Here is a 19314-nt window from a genome sequence, read left to right on the forward strand (position 1 = left end):
GTCTCGATCTGTCACCCAGGCTGGTGTGCAATGGCACGGTCTCGGCTCCCTGCAACCTCCACCTCTCAAGTTCAAACTATTTTCCTGCCTCAGTCTCCTGAGTAGCTGGGATTACAGGTGCCCACCACCATGCCCAATTAATTCTTGTATTTTTAGTAGAGATGGGATACCTCCATCTTGGTCAGGCTAGTCTTCAACTCCTGACCTTGTGATCCACCCACCTTGACCGCCCAAAGTGCTGGGATTACAGGCATGAAGCACGGGACCAGGCCTAAATATTTTTTTAAAACATGATCTTTATGTTACTGTTAACTCATTTTTTATTAATCTGTAAACACTCTTCATGATTAAGGATATTAATCTTTTCTCATATTTGCTCCAAGTATATTTCCTAGTTTTTAATTATCTTCACTTTTGTTTATTTTTGAGTAGATGTTTGGAAGTTTTATGTAGTCAAATCTGTTCGCTGTTTTCTTTGTTTCATTCTATCACTTTACTTCATATGCTCTTACTCACCTAGAAAGCAATTAAATATTCACTTGTTCCTCTTTTTAAAATGGTTCCAAGTTTTTATATACAAATTTTTTTTTTTTTTTTTTTAGAGACAGTCTCACTCTATCATCCAGGCTGGAGCGCAGTGGTACAATCATAGCTCACTGTAGCCTTGACCTAGGGGCTCAAGCAATCCTCCAGCCACAATCCTCTTGCCTCAGCCTCCCAAAGTGCTGGGATTACGAGTGGGAGCCACCACACACAGCCTTATTCAACTTTTAAATATAGGTAGAACATACTTGATATCTTGTGGTGTATGGTGAATTAGGTCTTCACGATGAAGACCTCACTGAAGTCATTTCCCAACTTCATTTCTTAAATGATTTAATCTCTCCCCAATCAGTTTATGGTGTTTATTAATTTGTTTCTCTTAAACTGATCTGATGGCTGATTTGTACACATATGTTTTAATTATTGTACTGCTATAAAGTGTTCAGACATCTGTACTGTCAAGTCTCCAGTCTCTTTCAATATTTTCTTAGCTATTGTTGCACTTTTATGTAGAATTTAGAATCATTTAAGTTCTAGATCCATTCTCAATCCTCAAATCCCATGGTTATTTTGATGAAATTACATTAAATTTGTAATAATCTGGGAAGAACTGTTTATGCAGGAACACAATATGCCTTTAAATTCACTCAAATCTTTTCTTATATTAACATTTATCAATAAAGTTTATACTTTTCTTGTTTTGTCAGTCCTACACATTTTTTTTGTTAGAGTTATATTCCTATATTTCTTACTTGAAAATAATCTTAGTGAATTGCTGAGGCTTTTAATTATCTAATATAGAAAAATCAAAAAATGTGTTTGAATGCAGAAAAAAAGGTTTTATGTATTACAAGGAAAGGAAAGAAAAGGTCAGGAAGTACTGCGGGAGAAGATCATTTATACTACTATAGGTTATAAAGATGGACAAATATAAAGAGTGGATGTTAAATTTAGGAGACTTAGTTAAAACTAAGTCAGGACTGACCCTGGACCCTGTATTACGTGCCACTGTGCTCTTTGTGAACTGTACATGTACAATAAAATCATCATTCAAAGTCAACCTGAAGAAAAAAGAAAATGGCTAGCTTCTTAAAATGAAGAAGGCAACATGGATACTTATGTGGACTTTTCTGCTAAGAAGAGAAACTGAAGCTAATGAAAATGTAACAGTGGAGAAAATACTTTGTAAGTGGTCCAGAGGTGTGTAAGGTACCAAACCCTTGCCAGCTTGCTTTTATTGTCAGAATTTTGGTGGATTTCTCAATGTGGCCTACCAAAAAGTTCCCTCAGAGTTCCTGCAGTTACAGGGTAGCACAGATGTAAAATCAGAAGAGGAGGAAAAGTAAAAATATAAGTGAAAGGCTTCACTGGCAAACTCTGAAATGAAAGGTTTTCTTTGAATTTTCTTAGAATAATCGTTAGTATTAAAGAAAATTATCATTACTTACTAGATTTGCTAAATCCAGAAATACACTCTTCCAAAAACTCTAATGTGAGGTGTGGCTCATTGGCTGCCAGTGTCTTACTAATAGAGACAATAAAGAGGGTGTTGTTGGCAGGGATACATAAACCTGATGTCTCTAGTAACTGGCCCTCGATTTTTAAATTAAAGGTACAAGTTAAGGCACACAGAAGATTATAGGCAGCTGACCTAGGAGAAAACACAAACAAAGTTGTTTTAAAACGTATTTTTCCTTATAGTTCTAAAACTTTTTCATAACATACAACTGTGATTCTATTACAAAGTATGATAAACTATTTTTAAATTTTATGATCAATTAGAAATAAGATGTTATAATTCCACAAAAAAACCAAAATACCTCTTGATCATTTAGGGATTTTATAAAAAGGGAGACTCTTGATATAACCATAAGAGCACTGTGAGGCTTCTATGACGGGGGGTGTAGGCTTTCCTAAAAGAAATCTCACTGGGACATAAAATATGAGAGGACTTAATGGTTCTAAGGCAGATCAATATAAATTAAGTCAGAATAAGGCACATCATACATTTTTAGTAAAGCCAAAACTCAAATTCTGGTTCCCTCTCCCACTAAATCCAGTGGGGGTCATAAGGAGAGAAATCAGATGGTCCTTCCCTTCATCAAATTAGCATGTGAAAATCTTTAATCAAGATCTGCTCATCTTCTTTCTGGGTGTCCTACAAGTTACCCTACAAACTGGAGGTTAAAAACAAAATTAACTTAAAATTAAGTCCTCCCAATTTTCCCTCTATGACCTCATTACATCATACACAGCCACCAAAACTGAAAAAACATGTAATACTCAGGTTTCATTCAGACCAACATCACTTACAAATGTCTGAAAATATAGCTAAGCAATTTAGGAGATAGCCTAAAATACTAGACTCAATTTAAAATTTTTTATTTTCTCCCCTGTCCAGTAAAGGAAATAGTTTGCTCAGTAAATTTCAGGTTTTCCTTACCTCTGTTTATCATACTAATATATTTATGCAATCACCATATAGGGAAAAAGCCACTGGAATTTAAGTCTGCCTAAAGGCTTCTTCTCTGGGATGACATGCTTCAGCAAAAAGCACAAGCTGTCATGTTGGTTGAGGTCACTAGAGAAGAATGCAGGTTTACCCAGGCTAATAACTGTTAAAAGGTTGTTTGTATTTGTCTATGAATATCTTTGAATTAGAAATTAAAGGCAGCCTTATAGCTCTATTTTCCTAAAATGTGATTATTAGTGTTATTGTTTCTAAGTTTATGTATCTTTTTTCTTTTTTTAAAATTTTTAGTCAGAGTCTCACTATGGTCCCCAGGCTGCTGTGCATTGGGTATTCACAGGCATGATTGTAACATACTGCAGCCTTGAACTCCTGAGCTCAAGATGTCCTCCTGCCTCAGCCTCCTGAGTAGCTGGAACTACAGGTATGTGCCACTGTGCTCAGCTTGTATCTTTTATTAATTCCCAGGAATTCTAAATTATACAATTTTAACATTAACTTTTATTCTGTGTATTTCAACAGTTATAAAGAACTAGACTTCCTCGCCTAGGATAGGTGTCACAGACACCTATGAGATAAGGAAGCAAAGCATACACAAAATCTTTTGTACACTTTCTTTTCTTTTCCTTTCTTTTTTTTTTTTTCAGACAGAGTCTTGCTCTGTTGCCAGGCTGTAGTGCAGTGGCATGATCTTAGCTCATTGCAACCTCTGCCTCCTAGGTTCAAGCGATTCTCCTACCTTAGCCTCCTGAGTAGCTGGGACTGCAGGCACACATCACCATATCCAGCTAATTTTTGTATTTTTAGTAGAGACAGGGTTCACCATGTTAGCCAGGCTGGTCTCGATTTCCTGACCTCGTGATCCGTCCACCTCGGCCTCCCAAAGTGCTAGGATTACAGGCATGAGCCACCACGCCTGGCCTTATGTACAATTTCTAAAGCCCATCCAAGTAAATAAATCTTGATTTTTTTCTTTTAAGTAAAGGAGAATTTGGAATCCTAAAAGGCCCACTACAAAACATGGGCTATGTTATCTTCAGGGAAAATTTTCAGAAGCTAAGAATTCGCATCTGTAAAAAATCTTGAAAGTCTCAAGGTATTTGAGACAAAGAATTATCCTAACTTGGTAAGGAGATGGGAGAAAAGGGAAAAAGGGTGTAAAGAGATGTTGGCAGGGAGGAAAAGATAAGAGAATAAAACACTGTTTACTAAGCATAAACTATTTGCTAGATTGCTATACTATACTACCAAACATACTATTTATTAAGCTTTTGTAGGTATATGAGGAACGCAGTTATCTTTATTTATTTTTTTTAAATGAGGAAACCAGATCTCTGAGAACTTCAGTACAGTATCTTGCTCAAAGTACACAGCATGAAAGTGGCAGATCTGTTCAAACCAAATCTACTGACTCCACAGCCATGCTTTTCATGTGCACATTCAAATTATTAAGCCTAAACGGAACCAATTATACTCTGCTCAGATGATGTATTTGTCTTCAGATATCTTTCGAGAATTTTGTTAAGATGACGTAGGTGGAAAGTATGCAATACTGTTACCAAGTTATTGAACATTAGGCCTTTTTTTGTCAAACAGTGATAATCTGACTTGACTTTTAAACTAAATAGTGATATACTTCTGAAAATGGAAACAATTAGAGGACTCAAAGGAGAAAAAAACTCAATTTAGGGTATTACTTTGGAAAAAAAATCTGCTATTTTGTTTTGTTTTACATGAAATTTTCCTGGAGAAAGAACATATATTGGTTTAGTGTGAATCACCCTGTTTGGAATTCCACAGTTGATATGAATACCCCCATAACTTGATGAGATCACAGTGGTTAACCCACACTGCATACCTTCCAATTTATAATATTAAGGTAGAGCCTGCTTTAAAATTTATTAAATGGTCTCATTTTAAAAGCAATAAACCCCAAATAAAACTGAAGTGAATTAAAAAAAAAACTTACCGTAAACTTGGGTCAGAACTGCCTAAATTAAGTAATGCAATATTGAGCAGTGTCCCAGGGACATCTTTTGGCCGAATCTTGGTGTGTTGAGGGATAGAGTCGGGCTGTGACAGTTCCCAGCGGGTACGGATATGAATGATAGACTGGACAATGGCTTCACACTCCTGGTGCATGAAGGTGAGCGGTGTGCCCTGGTTTGCAATGGTTAAGGTGAACTGGTTCTCATCTACTAGGCAGATTTCTTCAATTTCCGAAGCATAATAGATATCATTTAGAAAGACTGATTGTCCTAGGACTTTTGTTCGCTCTGCTGAGGTTACTTGGACAGCAGTAGAACCAACCTGGAAAGTGGTGGTGAGGGGGTGAAGTGGAGAAGAATTAAATTCCTTTACATAAAATTCTAAAAAGCTCCAAAAACCAACCAACCAAACAAAACACTATCCCATTTAAGGAAGAGTTCCCACCATCATATATTCAAATGGTTCAGTAATTCTTATGATAAACGTTCTCAGAAACAAAAAACTTATTTTTAATTTTGCTTTTTAAAAAGGACAGGAATCTTATAGAAGGCCAGGCACGGTGGCTCACGCCTATAATCCCAACACTTTGGGAGGCTGAGGCAGGCACATCACTTGAGGTCAGGAGTTCATGACCAGCTGGGCCAACATGGTGAAACTCTGTCTCTACTAAAAATACAAAAATTAGCTAGGCGTGGTGGTGTGTGCTTGTGATCCTAGCTACTTGGAAGGCTAAGGCAGAATAATCGCTTGAATCCAGGAGGCAGAGGTTGCAGTGAGCTGAGATCATGCCACCGCACTCCAGCCTAGGTGACAGAGTGAGACTCCACCTCAAAAAAAAAAAAAAATCTTATAGAAAAATACTGATTTTTTTTTGTTGTTGTTGAGACAAAGTCTTGCTATGTTGCCAGGCTGGACTGCAGTGGCAAGATCTCTGTTCACTGCAACCTTCGCCTCCCGGGTTCAAGCAATTCCCCTGCCTCAGCCTCCCAAGTAGCTGGGACGACAGGCGCACACTACCGCGCCCAGCTAATTTTTGTATTTTCAGTAGAGATGGGGTTTCACCATGTTGGCCGTGGTCAAGACCATGGATGGTCTTGATCTCTTGACCTCGTGATGCGCCCACCTCGGCCTCCCAAAGCGCTGGGATTATTGGTGTGAGCCACTGTGCCCGGCCAGAAAGATGCTGATTTTATCCTGGGTTCATGTTCCTCACTCTGCAAAAAGCATATAATAATCAAAACAACTCTCATTAGGTAATTTCTACTCTCTACACATTCCTATAATTTGAATGACATAACAAACTGCCCTATTCTACTTCCAGCCTAACCTAGAATAATATATATACTTCTCATATCCTCCACAGAACCTTCACGATGACACAAATGTTGGTCTTTCTACATCTAGACTTACATAATTTTTTTTTGTTTTTTTTGAGACAGAGTCTCCTTCTGTCGCCCAGGCTGGAGTACAGTGGCACTATCTCAGCTCACTGCAACCTCCGCCTCCTGGGTTCAAGGAATTCTCTTGCCTCAGCTTCCTGAGTAGCAGAGATTATAGATGCCCATCACCATGCCTGGCTAATTTTTGTATTTTTAGTAGAGGGAGGGTTTCACCATGTTGGTCAGGCTGGTCTTAAACTCCTGACCTCAGGCGATCCGCCTACCTCGACATCCCAGAGTGCTGGGATTATAGGCGTGAGCCACTGCGCCAGCCTTATATGACATTTTATACACCACGATGGAGATAGGAAACCTACGGAAGCCAGAATATAATCTAGCTAGCCAGGAAAAGCAATGAATCATTTATGAAACACAGACTGAAACTTACTTTAATAGAAACTTTGGTGTCTTTGTGAGCTAGCTTGAGAGCATTGTGGAATACCTTCAGGTCCTCTTCTAAAGCCAAGGTGGCAGCAGGTAGTTTCTGTTGTTCATGCTCTATGTGCTCAGCCAGTTTCCCAGGACAGTCTATAAAAACAAGCCTTTTGCTACCTTTGAGGCCAGTCAGCAGCCGCTCATGATACTTGGTGTACTCCCTGACCCAGGAGTTACAGTTATAGACATAGACTGCAGAGACATTGTCGTAAGCAAAGCCAGGAAAAACAACAAACCACTTAGAAAGAAAGTCTGTTTTAAAGCGATTGCTAGGCCCGGTATGAGTAAGGTCTACTACAATTTCATATGGCTTTGCATAATATGGCTTTAAAGTCAGTAAGACGTGGTATATCAGCAAATCACCATTGATTTGACCAGTTTTGAACCTAAGGAAAATGATAAGAAAGACAAAGATTATTAACAGTGCCTAGAATAAATATACAGATGCTACTATTTTATTTATTTTACAATTCATTTTCTAGAGAGAGTAATATAAAGCAACTATTCAAAACTGGATCTGTTTTTTTAAATCAGTTGTTTTTTGGCCACTGAGGAATAAGGCTAAGAGAAGAGACAAATTTCCAATTCAAAAATTTTGAGCAACATCAATAATAAAAAATTTGCCCATGAGTCAAGGAAGAAAACACTGAGCATTAGTTGGTTGCCTGCAGGTCCACCAAACTCCTAAGGTGAACAGTTTGGTGGGAATGACCCATCTGGAGCTCTGGAGTGAGATGATTTTAGCCAATCCATTTATTCCACCCTGATCAGAGACTGATCCAGCAATGAACACATGATTTAAATCAGGACAACCAGGGCCAAAGGGGCCCAGTTCAGGTACTTTAGCTTAAATTGTTGGAATTTGAGATATTTCTTTCCTGGTGTTTATAAACAAAGGAATACACAGCCCTAGGAGTTGCTTGCTCATATCTTGGGATATAAAAGAAGAGCCTCCCATAAAACTGAAGAGAAGGAGTTGAGAAATGAAGAGACAAACTGGAGCCCTGGCCATATCATTTGTGCCCTAAAGCCTCTCCGGGGGTCAAATTTACCCCAGGACTATTCAGTTATATAAACCAATAAATACCTTTTTTTTAAGCCACATAGGTTATATGTTGCTTAAAACCAAAAGAATGCTAATAAACATGAGCAGCCACAGTGAAGACCATGAAAAAGCCCTCAAGTAATGGTACCGAGGCTTCAAATCAAAACAATCTACATTAACTTAGGCCCAAAGTTTTCCATATGTGATGACTCTGGTGATACTACTACTAAGTTAAAAAAAAATATCTTCACCTCAGAGGTTGGTTAATGGATATAAAAATATATTAAGGGCCGGGCACAGTGACTCACGCCTGTAATCCCAGCACTTGGGAGAATGAGACAGGTAGATCACATGAGGCCAGGGGTTTGAGACCAGCCAGGCCAACAAGGGAAAACCCTGTCTCTACTGAAAATACAAAAATTAGCCAGGTGTGGTGGTGCATGTCTGTAATTCCAGCTACTTGGGAGGCTGAGGCATGAGAATCACTTGGGCCTGGGAGGCAGAGGCTGCAGTGAGCTGAGATTGTACCACTGCACTTCAGCCTGGGCAACAGTGAGACTATCTCAAAAAAATATTTATTATATATATGTAGTAGAGATGGGGTTTCACCATGTTGGCCAGGCTGGTCTTGAACTCCTGACCTCAGGTGATCAGTCTACCTCGGCCTCCCAAAGTGCTGGGATAACAGACGTGAGCCACCATGCCCTGCCTGAATGTGTGATATTTTGATACATGCATACAATGCATCAAACAATACATACATATGTATTATAATTAGAAGGAACAAGTTCTAGTATTCATAGTAAGGTGACTAATTAATAACTTATCATATACTTCAAAACAGCTAGACGGAACAATTTCTTTTCTTTGAGGCAATGGATATCCTAATCACCCTGATTTAAAAATTACATATGTATGCATGTATCAAAATGTACATTCAGGTGGGGCGTGGTGGCTTACGCCTATAATCCCAGCATTTTGGGAGGCCGAGGTGGGCTGATCACCTGAAGTCAGGAGCTTGAGACCAGCCTGGCCAACACAGTGAAACCCCATCTCTACTAAAAATACAAAAATTAGCTGGTGTGGCCAGGCGCGGTGGCTCAAGCCTGTAATCCCAGCACTTTGGGAGGCCGAGGTGGGTGGATCACGAGGTCAAGAGATCGAGACCATCCTGGTCAACATGGTGAAACCCTGTCTCTACTAAAAATACAAAAAATTAGCTGGGCATGGTGGTGCATGCCTGTAATCCCAGCTACTCAGGAGGCTGAGGCAGGAGAATTGCCTGAACCCAGGAGGCGGAGGTTGTGGTGAGCCAAGATCGCGTCATTGCACTCCAGCCTGGGTAACATGAGTGAAACTCCATCTCAAAAAAAAAAAAAATTAGCTGGTGTAGTGGCATGCACCTGTAGGTCCAGTTAGTTGGGAGGCTGAGGCAGGAGAATCACTTGAATCCAGGAGATGGAGGTTGCCGTGAGCTGACATTGCGCCACTGCACTCTAGCCTGGGCAACAGAGCAAGATTCCAGCTCAAAAAAAAATCAATCATACATGCCCCATTAAAATATACAAATTATCATGTTTCAATAAAAACTTCACCTCAGAGTTTTCAATCTTGTTGGTAGAAAATAAGATAAAAATATGACAAATCAAATCATTTTAATACAAGACAAATATTTCAAGATAAAAGATATGAGGTAGTATGTAATCACTTATCAAAAGAACTGCAGAGAAAATACTGTTATTGGCTGGGCGCGGTGGCTCACACCTGTAATCCCAGCACTTTGGGAGGCCGAGGCGGGTGGATCACGAGGTCAAGAGATCGAGACCATCCTGGTCAACATGGTGAAACCCCGTCTCTACTAAAAATACAAAAATCAGCTGGGCGTGGTGGCGCGTGCCTGTAATCCCAGCTACTCAGGAGGCTGGGGCAGGAGAATTGCCTGAACCCAGGAGGCGGAGGTTGCGGTGAGCCGAGATCGCGCCATTGCACTCCAGCCTGGGTAACAAGAGCGAAACTCCGTCTCAATTCGTTGCGGAAAAAGATCGGAAGAGAAAGAAAAACGAGTTATTAAATCGAAAGAGAGAGATCAAACTGGGCAGTCAGTGAGAGCTACATAGAAGATACCGTGGCTGAAGTGGGTAAGGAGGAATGCAGAACTCGGCAAGAGGACCGGGCAGGCCTTACAGAGAAAGGCAAAAAGGAAAAGAAATAGGTAACTAGATGTGTTGAGGAGACAGCTAGTCTAGCCAGAATGGTGGATTCAGGTAGGGAAGTTTTGAGAGCTAAAGCTAGGAAAATACAGAATAGCCAAATTGTGAAGGGACCATAACTTCTCAACCAAAGGGCTTAGGTTTTCTCCTAGGGACTCACCATTTCTCAGCATATGTTCTGTGGACTACTGGCATCAGAATCAACTGTGGTGCTTGATAAAAATGCAGTTTCCTGAACCCAGCCTGGACCTACTAAATATGAATCTATGCAGTGGGGCCTAGAAATTTTTATTGTGTTTTTGTTTGTCTTTTTGTTTTTCCCCTTAACTCAGGCTGGACTACAGTGGCGTGGTCACGGCTCACTGTAGCCTTGACCTCCCCAGGCTCAGGTGATTCTCCCACCTGGGACTATAGACAAGTGCCACCATGCCTGGCTAGGTTTTTTTTTTCTCTTTTTTGTATTTTTTGTAGAGACAGGATTTTGCCATGCTGCCCAGGCTGGTCTTGAACTCCTGTGGCTAAAGCAGTCCTCCCATCTCTGCCTCCCGAAGTGCTGAGATTACTCTGCTCCCAAAGTGTGAGCCACCATGTCTTGTTTTTATGTTTTTAAACAATCTTCTCATCTGATGTTTATGTACACAAACATTTCTGAATCACTGCTGTATGTATTAGGGAATTTTTCAATTTTTTTTTCCAGGAAAGGGGTGATATGACCAAAGAAAGTGGTATACACAAGATAAATGAAGGAAACGGGGCCACTAAAAAGGCTACTGTAGAGTCTAGGTAGTCTAGGTATGACCTGATAAGGATCTAAAATACTACTGTTGACAGGAAAAACAGGGAAAAAGAAACTGACCCAAGAATATGAAGGAAGGACCAACATGAATTAAAGTCTGATCAGGACTAAGAGGACTTAAAATGATGTGTTTTATACTAAGCCTCTGAGAGTACAAAGAATGCTGTTATCATGAACAGAAACAAGAAGACTGTGACAGACAGCTTCTTTTAAAGAAAAAATAAAGTTCTTCTTATTTTATTAATTTAATTAATTATTAAGAGATGGAGTCTGGCTATGTTACCCAGGCTGGATTTGCACTCCTGGGCTCAAGTGATCCTCCTACCTCAGTCACCCTAGTAGCTGGGATTACAGATGTGTGCTGCCATACTCAGTTCCTTTTTTTTTTTGGAGACAGAATCTTGCTCTGTCCCCAACGCTGGAGGGCAGTGGCATGATCTTGGCTCAATGTAGCCTTCACCTCCCAGGTTCAAGCAATTCTCCTGCCTCAGCCACCCAAGTAGCTGGGACTATAGGTGCACACCATCCTGTCAGCTAATTTTTCTATTTTTAGTAGAGACAGGTTTTTACCATATTGGCCAGGCTGGTCTTGAACTTCTGGCCTCAAGTGGTCCACCTGCCTCACCCTCCCAAAGTGCTGGGATTACAGGTATGAGTCACTGCATCTAGCGCATACCCAGTTCTCAAAGGGCTTCAGCATGTTAAATTTGAGGTGATGACAGGATGTTTGACAGGAGAGAGAGAGAGAGAGAGAGAGAGAGAGAGAGAGAGAGAAAGAATACACACACTACACCACACAAAAGCATTTTCTGTCCCATATAATCTAAGTTTACTATTTTCTCAAATAATTGTTACAGTTCCACAATTCTAAGATTATAATATATATCACAGTTTCTATTATCTAACCAATATCCCATGGACTCCAAACTCACATTTTCAAATCAGTCTGTAGATTTCAAATAAATCTTTTAGAGAAGAATTTACATACTGCAGGAAAAATACCATTTTAAAACCTCTTTTAAATGATACTAACATATCATTCAAAAGAACGTAACAGGCCTATAGAATGAGCATACTGTCAAAAGGCATTAAGTGGAAAACCCTCCCTGCTCTGGAGGCGGGGATTTGTTCTACAAAGCCTCCTGTCATGCCAGTGGCCAACTAGACAAGTTGGAGTTTTTTCGGTTTTTTTCCCCCCCATGACATGTGCTTTAAATGCAGTGGAAAGGAAATGTGTCATCTGTGGTTTGGTTTTATAAGTGGAAAACTAGCTGCACATATCCTTTTTAACTGCAGATTTACTTTAAGGTTCATTTCTACAAGTCTGTTCTGCTTTAAATAAGAAGACAAGAAAAGAAGTGGTTTATCAAAATCACGTTATAATCAGATTTTGACCAAGCATTTTGTAAGGTAGGTCATATATATATGGCTTTTCTTATGCCTTTTCACTTCTAACTTTTGACAGATTAGTGTTCGAGGAAATGCTATCAAAGTGTATAAGACTCTCACTAACAAACTAGAATCGTGACTGAAAATGTATACCGTTTTTTTTTCCGTGTTATTACATAAATTTTATGTTAGAAATAAAAACATTTACCAATGCCATGGAGTTTTAAATTAGGATTAGGAAGGATCTAAGTTTCAATTCCTCAAGTAAACTGGAAATGTTTTGTTATTTTTCAAAAGTTAAAAAATAAATTTCTCATTGCTAATGCTTAGACATTATAAATTCTATTGAAAATGACCAGAGATAAGAAAACTTTTGATAATACAACCTGACCTCCATGGCATAAATTGGTGTAAAAATAGTCCTCAATTCTCAGGCATTTGTAAGGGTAAGAGAAAGTCTCATTTTGTCATACAGTTTGTTTATTTGGGCATTGCAGTACATCTGGCTGAAGACAATCAACAGCAGGCCTATTATCTGTCCTGTGGTAAGCACTGTTAAAATGTGTACCAATACTGTGATGTATACTACATTGTTAATGAACTAATGTGACAAGAATAATCCACTTTAAATCATTCTAGCATCTAATACAGAAGTCCAGTCTAGTATAAAAAGATGAAAATTACTTGCTAACCCAATTTCAAATATTTGTTTTTGTGAAAGAATCATGAAACATCCAGATTTAGGTCATTAAACTTAAAAATTAAAGCTGAACACTATTATACAAAAGCCAGTGGCCTGTGTCTTTCTTTAACTGTCTACTACAGGTCATAATCTAAAAAGTAATCTGAATCTTAGAATATTTAATAGAGTTTTTCCTCCCTACTATTAATATGAAATACTACTTCAGAGGTTAGTCTGCAGTTAGCATTGTTTATTACATGCTACTTTTGTTTGTTAAACTCAACACATCACATTTCTTATTTTTAATTTCTATATTTTAACAGTATACAAATGTTGGTCAATGACATACAACAACCATTTCTTATAAAACCTTGATGTTCAAAAGCCTGACTAGCAGTGGCATCCATGTTGCTTAGGAGTGGGTTTGGAAACAAAGAATTTCAGGCCCTACCTATACTAGCTAAGTCAGAATCTGCCTTTTTTTTTTTTTTTTTTTTTTTTTTTTTCATTTTAAAAAAGGACTTCTATGTACATTTGAGAAGAATTTCTATAATATATATAGGGTTCTTAACCAGGCAATTTCATTTAGTAAATATCAGCAGAACAATCCAGTTTTGCTTTTAGTTCATTCAAATAAATGCTAACAATAAAACACACCTTCAAAAGAAGCTCAAAACAAACTGGCATATTATTATAAGATACCTCAATAATAATTATAAATCTTTCCTGCTGGGTTAGCAGTACATGGAACTGTTAAATTCTAAAATATGTCATTTCTATTTAAATCTTTAATCATATGATAGTTAATAAAAAATTAGAATATAACTTGTCCCCTTTTTGAACTGGCTTCCAGCAAGCTGAGAGCCAAAATGGAAATTCAACTTTTACAATTATATGTTGAGATGCTTATAATCTGCCACTTCACCCTAAATCATCAAGATCTTGATGCTCTATTTCTATTTTATTACACATTTTCTTTTTTTAAGAATTATGTCAGAATCAGAGAAAATGCTAGGTATAAGTGATGCTTTAAAAAAACCCAGTAACTTTTGTTGAACTTTTAAGACTACTCAGAAGAAATCTGCTGCTTTTTTTTTTTTTTCCAGATTTTTACGTTGAGAAAACTGGTATGCCTTTGCCTTCAGACACAGTCAGTCTGGGGAAATAGAAATGAAAAGAGACAACCACCCCAGTAAAACTGCTTTTACAGATACACTTACGAATGTCTAACTACTAGCTTTATTCTAAGCTTCAGGATAAACACCCAAGAAGAAAAAAGAACACCTTGAATTCCTATTTGAAGTTCATTTTCTTTTGTTGCTACCAAACTTCCCCTCTTCCCACCAAAAAATTTGCATTTTGTTTTCATACATGAAGCAAGAAGCTCAAGGCCACATTTCTTCTGTAAAAACTGGTGACAGGTTAGAGGGTAGGTAGTTTCAGCAAGAATACTCCTTAATTTTTTTTTTAAAGAAGGAATCAGAAAAGTAAAAGGAGAACTAACTGACTCAAAGCAGAAGTCTGGCATGCTTCAAAGGGAGAAAACTATATAAAGCCATAATATCCCACTTAAAATGATTAATATTTATTTGTAATGCTAACTTCTAGTGTCTAAAAGTGTAATAGAAATTAAAATGCTTCTTCATATGTAGCTGAACAGGAAAGAAATTCAGTTGAGATGGAATTCAGGGTAGCGAATATTAGGCATGAGCTTGTAGTTTACTTGTAACATCTCAACTATCTTTTAACTACAATTACCAAAACTAGGATCATTACTCTTTCACAAACTAACAAATTGTATTGCTGTCCCAACAGATCATCAGTATGCCCACGGACATGGAACACACAGGACATTACCTACATCTTGCCATTCTGATGACAACAGTTTTTTCTTTGTCTCCTGGAACAAAAGCAAACTATACCCATCTGTGGGCTAACAATACTACTTCCTGGGATTCAGTTACTCAAAACAAGACAGGCAGAAACCAAAATGAAAACATTAACACAAACCCTGTAACTCCTGAAGTAGATTATAAAGGTAATTCTACAAACATGGCTGAAACATCTCACATTGTATCTTTTACTTCTAAATCTGAACAGGAGCTTTATTTACCTTCTGTTGTCAGCAACAGTCCTTCAACAGTACAGAGCATTGAAAACACAAGCAAAAGTCATGGTGAAATTTTCAAAAAGGATGTCTGTGTAGAAAACAACAACAACATGGCTATGCTAATTTGCTTAATTATAATTGCAGTGCTTTTTCTTATCTGCACCCTTCTATTTCTATCAACTGTGGTTCTGGCAAACAAAGTCTCAACTCTCAGACGATCAAAACAAGTAGGCAAGCGTCAGCCTAGAAGCAATGGCGATTTTCTGGCAAGCGGTCTATGGCCTGCTGAATCAGACACTTGGAAAAGAGCAAAACAGCTCACAGGATCCAACCTAGTGATGCAATCTTCTGGAGTGCTTACAGATACAAGGGAAAGAAAAGATGAAGAAGGAACTGAAAAACTTACTGGCAAATAGATGAGTTAGTGAAGAAAACTGCAAAGTGGCAATGAGAAGGATTATGGAATAAAAATGAAGTCAGTTGGTATTTAATGCCAAAGTGTTGTTCTGATGATCTAAAATTTGACATGGTAGACCTTGCAATTTAGAATCAAGCAGGTGAGAGAGGGAGAAGAATGCCTTCTTAATCACTTAAACCTTTTGTTTTGACACTGAATATTTTTAAAAAGCAAATAATAAAATAACTAAGCATTTAAGGAAAGTTTTAAGGATAAATTGAGAAAACTGAGAGCAAGGGATAATTAAATAAATATTCCCTACATAGCGATCGTGATAAGATGATCTTTGTCTGAACGTAATTAAACTTTGAAGAGTTTTAGTGTGTCCTTAAAGCCAAGTACATGCTTTAACATCAAATGAGAGTCAAATTCCTAATGCATAGCGCTAAGCTGTATAATTTAATGGTACCTTCTTTGCTGGATGTGGCAGAATCCATACCAGCTTATCAATCAACACAGCTTATTTTAGCCTAGGTGCTTTTTATCTTTCCCTATGGCACACATAAGAAAGTGTTTTTCTACTATTAATATTAAATTAAACCTTTAATTTTGCATAATAAATTAAAAGTCATTAGAATAAACCTGTGACTATGTATATTTGCATTCACTTTATTACTTTAAAGAACACATTGTAAAGATCAATAATAGAGCAAAACTAAAAGAAATAAGATTTACAGCCACATCAATAGGCTAAGTGTAAAAGCAAAGCATATTTTACTGTTTAATAATATTCATCTTTCCTATAAATACTACTCACTGGAACATTAACAACAAGTACCCAAAGGCTGATTAATTTTTGGACTTCAAGGATGCCAAGTAGCCTAGTGATTAATTTTTACTATCTAATGTTACATGACCAAAGGAAACAGAAGTGTGTGTGTGTGTGTGTGTGTGTGTGTGTGTGTGTGTGTGTGTTCAAATTTGGAAAACTGATACTTCAGGTAATTATTTAACCTTTAAAGAAATTGGCTTCAAGTAAAATAATGACTTACATTTAAGTCGAGACCCCCATCTTCAATTAAATATATTACAAAAATTGGTTTGAACGATTTTCCAAATATCTACTGAAATTAACACAGACCACATTTCAAAAATCTCATCCCTTATTGAGCATTTAATTTGGACAATATATTAGTCATTTAAGAAAACTTTTTAATATATTTTTTCCCAAGTATGACCACAGTCTTACTCTTCCTTCTAAACTAGTGATTCTTACCCTGGCTGCATATCAGAATCACCTGAAGAGTTTTTAAAAAACACCAATGCCTAATTCCCATGTCTTCCTTCTGATGCAACTGGAATGGGGTGACCTCTAGGCATTGGTAATTTTTACATAACTCTCTAGGTGATAACTGCTCTTGGTTATCAAATTCACTTTTTACAAGTTCCATCGCTTCAAACATCTAGGTTACATATGAAAATGAGAGGGGAAAAAATAAATTTTTATTATCATTTTTATCAATTTATTAGCAATTTATAAAAAACAAATCTATTCCCTAAACAAAAAATCATAACAATATTATCCTAGATAAAGTTAAGTGTCAACAAAGTAAAAGGAAAAGCATGAGAATATTCATGCCAGTCATGGTGACTGAAATCATGTTATCTTTTGAGGGGAAAAATGGCCCAGATTAGAAATGAAGCTGGGAAGACTTCTCATTCTGTGCAAAAATTAAAAATTTGAGATTGTGTACCAGGACATCCAGTAATAACACAAAGCATTCCTTGAATCAAGTGTCATAAATAAATACTTATTAGAGAAAATGACAAAAATTTGGTATCTTTGTAAAAGTAGGAAATTAACTAGAAAATTACTTTCATATTCAACATACTGGTCAAACATTTTCTCACCAAACAGAGAGCTTCTACCACAGTAATATTTAAAAGAATATTTAAAATTTACCATTCACTATCTTGGCTATTAAACATATACTCTCAGAATGATACTATCTAATGACAGTTACTGAACAAACAGAAGTGGTTCCTTTCCAAATGACAGGTATTTAAAGATGGTAGGTAAGATATCTTTTGAGTTCAAAATTTAAAAGTCATTTAGTTTTAAACAAAAACATATTTCCTACCCCTGGGTATTACAGTTCACCAGCTTAATTCAGAGATTTAAAAACAGTGAATCAGGTCAGGCACAGTGGCTTACACCTATAATCCTAACACTTTGGAGGTCAAGGTGGGAGGATCACCTGAGGTCAGGAGCTTGAGGCCAGGAGTTCCAGACCAGCCTACACAACAAAGTAAGATCCTCGTCTTTACAATCAATCAATCAGTCACCCAGCCAGCCAGTTAGGTGGCATGTGCCTGCAGTCCCAGCTACTAGAGGCGCTGAGGTAGCAGGATTGCTTGAGGTTACGAGTGCAAGATCAGCCTGGGCAACATAGCAATACCCTGTCTCTAAAAACGGCACCACCACCACCACCTCTAAAAACCAGTGAATCAAAAGCTTTATAGCATTTGATTATATTATGCTTTACAGTAGGAGCCCTTAAAAAGAAAGCTATTCTTTTTATGCTGTTATAAGTATCTTGAAGTTAAGAACCACGTCATAATAACCTGTGTTTCCCGCAGTGACCAGGAAAAAGCAGTACATGGGTTAACACATTCCATATCTGCTATAATATGCACCATGCAAGATACTTTATATTTATTTAATTCCACCATAAGCTTATAAATTAGGAATTATGATCTCCATTTTTCAGGAGAGGAAAGGTGACTTACCTAAAGAAATTTTTATTCAGATGGACTCACTCTTTTCAATATACTTTGTTTAGTTAACTGAAATTTTTTTTATTTTAAATTTTTGTGGGTACACAGTAGGTATATATATTTAAAGGGTAATGAGATGTTTTGATACAGTCATGTTACGTGATATAATCACATCATGGAGAATGGGGTATCCATCCCCTCAAGCACTTATCCTTTGTGTTACAAAGGATCCAATTACACTTTTAGTTATTTTAAAATGTACAGTTACATTATTATTAACGATAGTCACCCTGTCGTCCTATCAAATAGCAGGTCTTATTCATTCTTTCTATTGTTTTTTGTACTCCTTAACTGGTACCACCGTCTCCCCAACCCCTCACTTATCCTTTAGTAAAAAGTTAACAACTTAACTTTAGCTAACTTCTTAAAAAATGATCCCCAATTTATTTGATTTTCCACTGAGAAGTAACTACTTTGTGGGTAACCAAATAAATAGTTGTGAATTTGAACTCAAAAATCATTAAAGTATATGGTCAAAATAGTTTAATTACAGATATACAGATGGCAAACAGGCATACGAAAAGGTACTCAACACACTGATGAGAGAAATGCAAATCAAAACTACAATGAGACATCATCTCACCCCAGTTAAAATGGCTGATACCCAAAGACAGGCAATAAGAAACGCTGGCAAGAAGGTGGAGAAAAGGGAACTCTCATACACTGTTGATGGGAATGTAAATTAGTACCACTATGGAGAACAGTTTGGTGGTTCCTCAAAAAACTAAAAATAGAGCTACCATATGATCCAGCAATCCCACTGCGGGGTATATACGCAAAAGAAAGAAAAACAGTACAAAGAGATATCTGTGCTCCCACGTTTGTTGTAACACTATTCACAACAGCCAAGATTTGGAAGCAACCTAAGTGTCCATAAACAGATGAATGGATAAAGAAAATATGGTACATATACACAACGGAGTATTATTAAGCCATAAAAAGAATGAGATCCTGTCATTCGCAAAATGATT

General features: G+C 37.5%; 2 protein-coding genes across 13 annotated transcripts in view; one reads left to right on the forward strand and one right to left on the reverse strand.

The window, feature by feature from the left end:
• The window catches only part of NF1 (neurofibromin 1), a 306641-nt gene that overhangs the window by 41702 nt on the left and 245625 nt on the right, over positions 1-19314 (reverse strand). For all 11 annotated transcript variants that reach the window (XM_032280970.1, XM_032280969.1, XM_032280968.1 and 8 more), the window contains 3 exons: positions 6830-7262; positions 4983-5323; positions 1992-2194 (listed from right to left, as the gene is read on the reverse strand). In XM_032280970.1, coding sequence (XP_032136861.1) covers positions 1992-2194; positions 4983-5323; positions 6830-7262 — 977 coding nt within the window. The remainder of the gene's footprint in view (positions 1-1991; positions 2195-4982; positions 5324-6829; positions 7263-19314) is intronic.
• EVI2A (ecotropic viral integration site 2A) lies at positions 12096-16160 on the forward strand. Of its 2 annotated transcripts, XM_032280977.1 has the most exons (3): positions 12107-12337; positions 12792-12861; positions 14814-16160. In XM_032280977.1, exon 3 carries the CDS (start codon positions 14823-14825, stop codon positions 15522-15524), a length of 702 nt encoding a protein of 233 aa, XP_032136868.1. In that variant the 5' UTR covers positions 12107-12337; positions 12792-12861; positions 14814-14822; the 3' UTR covers positions 15525-16160. The 2 variants fall into 2 exon arrangements, with proteins under 2 accessions (XP_032136867.1, XP_032136868.1); XM_032280976.1 differs by lacking the exon at positions 12792-12861 and having other exon boundaries at positions 12096-12337.

Source organism: Sapajus apella, unplaced genomic scaffold (genome assembly GCF_009761245.1).
Source record: "Sapajus apella isolate SASKATOON/1434 unplaced genomic scaffold, GSC_monkey_1.0 scaffold12, whole genome shotgun sequence".
NCBI lineage: Eukaryota > Metazoa > Chordata > Mammalia > Primates > Cebidae > Sapajus > Sapajus apella.